We start from the raw sequence: 8,392 nt of genomic DNA, 5'->3' as shown, positions 1-8,392 counted from the left end.
AAAAAAAAAAAAAAAAAAAGACAGAGTTTCATCATGTTGCCTGGGCTGGTCTTACTCCTGGCTCAAGTGATCCACCTGCCTTAGCCTCCCAAAGTGCTGGAATTACAGGTGTGAGCCACTGGGCCCAGCCACAAGACTATTTCTTTTGAGTCTTCAAGTATGTGCTATTCAAATAGTAGATCCTCAACCACTGTTAGCTCTACGAATCACCCTAAAAAGGTGGTGTGGTGACTACCCTTTGGCTAGAGATCATGCCCCAAGCTAAGGCTAAATGGACAAATATATCTTACTTGGGTGGACACGTATCTTAGTACAATCTTTCAGGAGCTTCCCATGGCCTGCAGAATAACACTCTTCAGTCTGCCAACAAGACCCCTCATCGATCAGCCCACTGTCTCCCTCAGCTCGTCCCTCTTCCCACCCTACACCGCATTCAGTGCTGCTGTCATTGTCCCTGCTGTCATCACCATTATAATAACAATTTATTGAGTGCTTACTATGTTTCAGGCACAGTGCTCATTCACAGACATCTCATTTAATCCCTACAACCACCCTGCAAAGCTGGTCCTATTATTATCATTTTTGGATTTGAGGTTTAGAGAGGTTCAATAACTTGCCCAAAGACACACAGCCAAATATCCAAATATGTGTGAGATGAACACAAAGCCTGTACCTGCTAACTCTGCTATACTGCTGCCACCTCAAGTGACTTGTGGTTAGTGTGAGAGTCAGGCTCTCTCAAGACTCCAGGGCTGCATACTAACGTCATCCTACGAGGTCTAGCTTTCTCCTGTTGCTCTGCCCAGCTAGTGTTAAGTCGCCCTTCAGTACCCAGTTCAGAAGCCCTTTCCTTCAGGAAGCCTTCCTGGGCTGCATGGGCCCTCCTACCAGGCCCAAGACCTCTCTGCCCCTACACATCCCACTGGTCTGGATCAGCGGCCCGGGCTCTGCACTCATGTAGCAGCCTCGACTTCCTTCTATCACAACCCTGATCACACTAGAGAAGCTACTGGTCCAAGCAGCCTTCCAGCTACTTGGAAGGCTGAGGCAGGAGAATCGCTTCAACCCAGGAAGCGGAGGTTGCAGTGAATCGAGATCATGCCACTGTACCCCACCTTGTTCAAGTAAGTTCATATTCTTGGGAAAACAACAGTGGGTATAGAACTGTTAGGCTGTGGGCTCCTTCAGGGCAGAGACTATGTCTTTTCTCTTTATAGCTCCAGAACCTGGCACATGGCCTGGTTGCAGTCCCTGTCTCATGTACCAAATGTTTTCTGAGAGCTTCCTATGTGCCTGACGCTGGAAATCAGGAGTAAACGGCGAGGACCAGGCCGCTGCTCTCACTGTGCCCACAGTCTTAAAAACCCTCATGTTCATTCGGTATGGGGGGGAAGACTGAGGTGGAAAATCATACTTGACCATCCAAGGAGCCAGTCTCCATCAGTATTTCCAATAGAACTTTCTGCAATAATAGAACTGCTCTATATCTATGCTGGCACTCACCACATGGGGCCATTTTAATTTAAAAGCATTACAATTAAATTAAAAATCCAATTCCTCAGTCCACACTTCCAGCACTATTCATGTTACAAGTGCTTAATAGCTACATGTGGTGAATGGCTACCTATTGGGTAGCTATCGTACCGAACACAACACTGCTAGATGTTCTGATAAATATCTCCACATATAAAAAGGAAACGAGAGGCTTTATAGCAGAAAGATTAAGGATATATGTCCCTAGGGTCTGCCTCGCTAGGTTCCCATCCTGGCTCCTCTAACCTCCTAAGTCTGTGACTCTGAACTCTCAGCTTTCTCATCTGTAAAATGGGGACAATCAAAATATCTATTTGTAGAGTTGTGATGTGGACTAAATGAGATAATCCGGGTGAAGTGTTTAGAATGGTCTGGCACAGGGCAAGTGCTCTATAAATGTCAGGTACTACTATTAGAGAGTATTTAGGAAGTAATAAGAAGCTATCTAGAAGGCAGAAAATAAAACACCAAGTTCCTGTTTCTCACGACTTTACGCAAACCCCTGGAAAACACTTCCTCCCACCTTGTTCAAGTAAGTTCATATTCTTGGGAAAACAACAGTGGGTATAGAACTCCAGGGCCCGTGTCTATCTCCTTCGTCGGCAGCCTGACACCTCTCCATGGCTGTAATCTCTCTCTGCAGCTGGTAATTGAAATGTTCACAGCCTCCTTATTTTTCAGTCTCACAAGTCCTGCCGGAGTGTCTGTACGTGGTGCTTCTTATCCCAGTTGAGACAAAAGACAGCCCAACCTCTGAAATCAGTGTTCCCACCAAAATATGGATAGCAGCTTAAATAGCTCTGAAAATGCTACCTGAAACCGGAACACCCTCCATAGGGTCAAATCCCCAAACCCAGCTTTGGGCTGGATCCATTTCTAGCCCAACCCAGCTGAATGAGAACTACCATCAGACTGATTTGAAATTAAATGCTTTGAGGAGAAGGTGCAGGGTGGTGACATGGAAAATCCTACTCAAATTCAAGCTGCTACTCAGAAGGAAACTCCTACTCCGGGCCTGGAAGGGACTAGTAGTGTCTCAGCTACTGAATTACTGACCATGGCCCTCGGGTCATTCTTGAACAGATAAAGAAGGAATTTTGCTTTTTGCTTCTGAAATTGCAAGACTGACAATATCAGGCTGAATGGCCTTAAGGCACCGGCTCACCAGCGCTGGTGAAGTCCTCAGCTTTCCTGTCTTCGGGTCCTTGTGGGTGATCTGGAGTTGGTCCAGGGGCAGAGCTGGCATTGTGCTGCGTGACCCTCCTGAAAGGAATATGGATGGGAAGAAGAGAGCAGATACACAGGCTCCTGGGGGCAGGGCCTGCTCTGGGGCTGATCCCAGAGTCAGAAGAGAAGCTTCAAAAAAAAAAAAAAAAAAAAAAAAAAAGAGAAGCTTCAACCTCTCGCCTCAGGAGGCTCCTGTTGTGGTCCAGGACCTGGTTCACACACCTACTAACCTAGACAAAGTGACTTTTTTTCTGCATAAAGCAGTTCTCAATTGTAGAAGAAAATACTTCCCCAAATGACTCCTGATATATTTCCACTGACTTTTTTTTCTGAGACGGAGTCTCGATCTGTCACCAGGCTGGAGGGCAGTGGTGCAATCTCGGCTCACTGCAACCTCTGTCTCCTGGGTTCAAGTGTTTTCCTGCCTCAGCCTCCAGAATAGCTGGGACTACAGGTGCGTGCCACCACACCCGGCTAATTTATGTATTTTTAGTAGAGACAGCGTTTCACCACATTGGCCAGGATGGTCTATGGTCTCAATCTCCTGACCTCATGATCTGCCCGCCTTGGTCTCTCAAAGTGCTGGGATTACAGGTGTGAGCCACCGCGCCTGGTCTTTTTTTAAGAGACAAGAGTCTTACTCTGTTGCTCAGTGCAGTGGTATAATCATAGCTCACAGTGGCCTCTAACTCTTTAGCTAAAGCAATCCTCCCACCTCAGCCTCTGAGTAGCTGGGACTACAGGCATGCACCACTATGGCCAGCTAATTTTTTTTTTTTTTTTTTTTTGAGACGGAGTTTCACTCTTGTTACCCAGGCTGGAGTGCAATGGCGCGATCTCGGCTCACCGCAACCTCCGCCTCCTGGGTTCAGGCAATTCTCCTGCCTCAGCCTCCTGAGTAGCTGGGATTACAGGCACGCGCCACCATGCCCAGCTAATTTTTTGTATTTTTAGTAGAGACGGGGTTTCACCATGTTGACCAGGATGGTCTCGATCTCTTGACCTCGTGATCCACCCGCCTCGGCCTCCCAAAGTGCTGGGATTACAGGCGTGAGCCACCGCGCCCAGCCTGGCCAGCTAATTTTTAAATTTTTTGTAGAGACAGGTTTTATTTTTTGATAGATGGGTTCTTACGACATTGCTCAGGCTGGTCTCGAACTCCTGGGCTCAAATGATCCTCCTGTCTTCATCTCCCAAAGTACTGCCTCAGTCTCCCAAAGCATTCTCAGGTGTGGGCCTCTGTGCCCAGCCTATTTCCACCCACTTTGAGAAGTACTGGCTAAAAATACTTAGATTCTCTTTATTATGGCTCCAGCTCTGTGAGCTCAGTAGCCTATGAGCTCTATGAAGACAGTGCCCAGGGCTCTCCTCTTGCTACCTTTTCTGTGAGCACAGGATTAGTACAGAGGTGGCCTCACCAAATGTTTGAAGAACTGTATATAAGGACACTCCTTTTAAAACTCTAGCCAGATTATAAGTCTTTTGAGGGTTGGAGCTATGGGCATCATTCCTCACTTGTGGAGGATGTTAAGATTTTACAATCTCTTTAGGCTTCAGGGAAGAAATCCACGGAAGAATAGAAGGACATGCGAAGAAGGGAAGAAGGACATGGAAAAAGAGAAGGGCCAGGGAGAAAGAGAATTCATAGAAAACTGACAGTGCAAGCTCCTTTCTACAAAGGTTCAAACTGACCTCATAGGTGGCAGATCCCATGTCTCCTGTCCTGCTGTCCAATGTTCGTTTCACAATATCACTTGGCCTGACCCACAGAAGGGTCATATGTGTTGGATGAATCATGGAATAGAAATAAATTAGGCCTCTCAAAAAACATGCCATAAAAGGCTGGGACAGTCTCAATGACAACATGAAGAGAGACAGAGGCTAGGGTGATGAAACTGTCACCTCTTGAGCCTTCACAGACAGGTGGAGGAGCATGGGGGCCATGAGCTACCAGGAGTGCCATATCTCAGATACTGGGCCAGGCTTAATGAAGAGCTCCTCTAAGTGCTTTTCTTTTCTCTCTCTCTCTCTCTTTTTTTTTTTTTTTTTAAACAAAGACAGGGTTTTGCCGTGTTGCCTGGGCTGGTCTCAAACTCCTGAGCTCAAGCAATCTGCCTATCTTGGCTTCCCAAAGTGCTGGGATTATAGGTGTGAGCGCCTGGTCTCTAAGTGCTTTTCTCAGCGTTAACTTACTTGCCCATGTTAACTGGCTTTACACGTATTAATGCTCACAAAAACTCTAAGGTTAGCTCTATTATAGAAGATAAGAAATTTGCCCAAGGTCTCACAATTAGTAGGTGGTAAAGCAGGCTGGTTCTTAACCATTGACTATACTGTGTCTAATTTAGTTAAACTTAGGGGTAGGATAGGGTGAGGGGGTGGAGTGGCAGTCAAAGCCCTTAGAGGAGAGCCTGAGTAGTCTTGATAATAGAGACTGGCCAAGGGCGGGCGCAGTGGCTCATGCCTGTAATCCCAGCACTTTAAGAGGCCGTGGCAGGTGGATCACCTGAGGTCAGGAGTTAGAGACCAGCCTGACCAATATGGTGAAACCCCGTCTCTACTAAAATTACAAAAATTAGCCGGGCATGGTGGTGTGCACCTGTAGTCCCAGCAACACAGCTGCCTCCTGCTGAGGCAAGAGAATCACTTGAACCAGGGGGCGGAGGTTGCAGTGAGCCGAGATTGTGCCACTACACTCCAGACTGGGTGACAGAGCAAGACTCCATCTCAAAACAAAATAAAATGATAGAGACTGGCCAGGAAAGAAGGGTAATCAAGGCAAAGGAAACAGCAGAGCAAAGGCAAGGAGGTGGAAACAGCCTGGTTCCCAAGGAACCCTGGGCCCAGCCTGTTATATAGACTGTGAAGAACCCCACCCTAGAAGGAGTAATGAGAGAGGACCAGTCTGCCTAGTCCTCCACACCTGTTCCAGCTCTAGGATCCCAGAAGATCAGACACACATGGTCTCTGCATACATGAGGTGGCCTGAAAAAAAAAATCACAAGGCAAAGTAATGAAGGGCTTGGGGTAAGTTTTCATCTTTGCTAAGCATAGATAATATCCTCTGCTGCATGTATTTCTAGTCAAGTTACTATCTTACTAGCCTCTCACAACAACCCAATTAAGGACAACAAGGATTACTATGCTCAGATGTTCAAAAAGGGGCCCTGATTTGCTCAAGGCAAATACATTAGTGGCCAAGCTGAAACTGAAGCCCAGGTCTTTTGCTATGGCACCTGGGGCTCTTGTGTTGAATATGTTGGAATATATACATATATATACTTTTTTCCTAACCCTCTAGCCATGTTGGAAGGCGAGCTGGAAACACCACTGGTCTGCACACTAGCGCAGGAGTCTAAATGACTCACAGGATCAATTCTTTCCAAGCTCGCCCACTGAAGATGGCAGTGGGAGTGATGGCAGTGTTGAGACACAGGGTGGAGAAAAAGTCATGAGGAGGCGGCAAGTCTCCACCCTTTAACCTCTATGCCCCACAGTCCAGGCCTAGACAGGTAGAGACAGCACTTGCGTTAAGAAGAAATTCACAGCCAGGTGCATTGGCTCATGCCTATAATCCCAGCACTTAGGAGGCCAAGGCGGGAAGACTGCTTGAAGCCAGGAGTTTGAGACCAGCCTGAGCAACACAGTGAGACCCCATCTCTACAAAAAATACAAAAATTAGTCAGGTGTGGTGGCACACACCTGTAGTCCCAGCTACTCAGGGGGCTGAAGTGGGAGGATCACCTGAGCCCAGGAGATCAAGGCTTCAGTGAGTTGTGATGGCACCACTGCACTCCATCCTAGGTGACAGAGCAAGATCCTGTCCCAAAATTTAAAAAAAAAAATTTTTTTTTTTAAAGAAACTCACTTCTACAAACCATTACCTGGCAGGGCAATTCAGGACCAGCCTGGTGTGGTGGTAGGGAGAGAGCTACAGTCCTACAGTTTGGGTTCAAATCCTGGCTCCACCTTTTCTTATCCATTTTGAGACCTTGAGACAGTTCCCTAACCTCTCTAACCCTTGACTGCCTCTTTTGTAACATCGAAATTGTTATAGTCTATAATCTCGTAGGATTGGTATGAGAAGTAATCAATGCGAAGTGTTCAACCCAATACATGACACATAATAAGCACTCAATAAAGTTTAGTTGTTGTTATTATTCAAGTCCCAACCAGAGGCAAGACACTCTGGGCTTCCTGGTTTATTCAGCCAACAATTCCGGAATACAGTCTGGGTCCTAGGCGTATAACTAACAAGTGACTATCATTTGGTGTTAAAGCTGCAACAGGAAATTTCCAAAACTAGAACACAGTAGAGAAAGGACGGATGTTACAAAGAAGGTGATCTATAGCTTGGATGTTGAAGAACAGGGGGAGAAGGTGAACATTCCAAGCAGAGAGCAAGCATGAACAAAGGCTCTTAAAATGTATGGCTTTGGGTTGGGTGTGGTGGCTTATTCTTGTAATCTCAGCACACTGGGAAGCTGAGGCAGGAGAATCACTTGAGCCCAGGAGATTGAGGTTGCAGCAAGCCACGATCACGTCACTGAACTCCAGCCTAGGGGACACAGTGACACTATGTCTAAAAAGTGTGGCTTTGAAGAAAGAGGGAAACGTTTGGTGTTGCTGAAAACACAAGCTCAGATAGGGGATGACAGAAGTGAAGACAGAAGAGAAGCTGGATGGGGAAGACAAGACCAGTTTAAAAAGAGCCTCAAAATAGCTTGAACCCGGGAGGCAGAGGTTGCAGTGAGCTGAGATAGCGCCATTGAACTCCAGCCTGGGCAACAGAGCGAGACTCCATCTCAAAAAAAAAAAAAAAAAAGAAAAAGCCTCAAATGCCACACTAAAGAGTTTGGTATTTCATTTGAAGGTAGTGAGGAGTTGTCTAAGTATGGGGGAGACATAATCAGAAAGAGATGATGATAACCTGGTGGCAGAGAAGACCTTTTATGAACCATAGGAGACCAAACACTATATTAATCATTTCATTCATTCAATTTTTTTTTTTTTTTTTGGATGGGAGTCTTGCTCTGTCACCGAGGCTAGAATACAGAGGAGCAATCTCGGCTCACTGCAACCTCCGCCTCCCAGGTTCAAGAGATTCTCCTACTTCAGCCTCCTGAGTAGCTTGGATTACAGGCACACGCCATGATACCTGGCTAATTTTTGTATTTTTAGTAGAGAGAGGGTTTCACCATGTTGGCCATGCTGGTCTGAAACTCCTGACCTCAGGTGATCTGTCCATCTCGGCCTCCCAAAGTGCTGGGATTACAGGCATGAGTCACTGCCCAACCATTCAAATATTTTTGAGCACCTAGCATGTGGCAGGCACTGATGCCCACAGAATACCAAGGTGAGCAAGTAAGAAACCTGGTCCTGCCCTTCACAGGGTTACAGTCCTAATGGGGAAAGACAGATACTTTCACACTTAGCCATACAAACAAATAAAATGCAATACCATGATGTAGCTATGAAGGTAAGGCTCATGAGACTGTGGCAGCATTTAAAGGAGAGACCTGCCTGTAATCCCAGCACTTTGGGAGGCCGAGGTGGGTGGATCATGAGGTCAAGAGTTCGAGACCAGCCTGGCCAAGATGGTGAAACCCTATCTCTACTAAAAATACAAAAA

At 46.5% G+C, this 8,392-nt stretch overlaps 1 protein-coding gene across 9 annotated transcripts in view; it reads right to left on the bottom strand.

Moving 5' to 3' along the window:
• Positions 1-8,392, bottom strand: part of ASCC2 (activating signal cointegrator 1 complex subunit 2) — a 50,674-nt gene that overhangs the window by 40,524 nt on the left and 1,758 nt on the right. For 4 of the 9 annotated variants that reach the window (XM_017499645.2, XM_017499647.2, XM_017499648.2 and 1 more), the window contains exons 2-3: positions 5,684-5,745; positions 2,699-2,796 (exon numbers count right to left, since the gene is read on the bottom strand). The exons of 2 other annotated variants lie outside the window; for them this stretch is intronic. In XM_017499645.2, coding sequence (XP_017355134.1) covers positions 2,699-2,779 — 81 coding nt within the window. In that variant the 5' untranslated portion in view covers positions 2,780-2,796; positions 5,684-5,745. The remainder of the gene's footprint in view (positions 1-2,698; positions 2,797-5,683; positions 5,746-8,392) is intronic. 3 more of the 9 variants (XM_017499649.2, XM_037728220.1, XM_017499646.2) reach the window with 1 other exon arrangement.

This window comes from Cebus imitator, unplaced genomic scaffold (assembly GCF_001604975.1).
Source record: "Cebus imitator isolate Cc_AM_T3 unplaced genomic scaffold, Cebus_imitator-1.0 Scaffold258, whole genome shotgun sequence".
NCBI classification, from domain to species: Eukaryota; Metazoa; Chordata; class Mammalia; order Primates; family Cebidae; genus Cebus; species Cebus imitator.
Note: the sequence above shows the minus strand (reverse complement) of the source record. Positions and strands in the feature narration are given on the sequence as shown.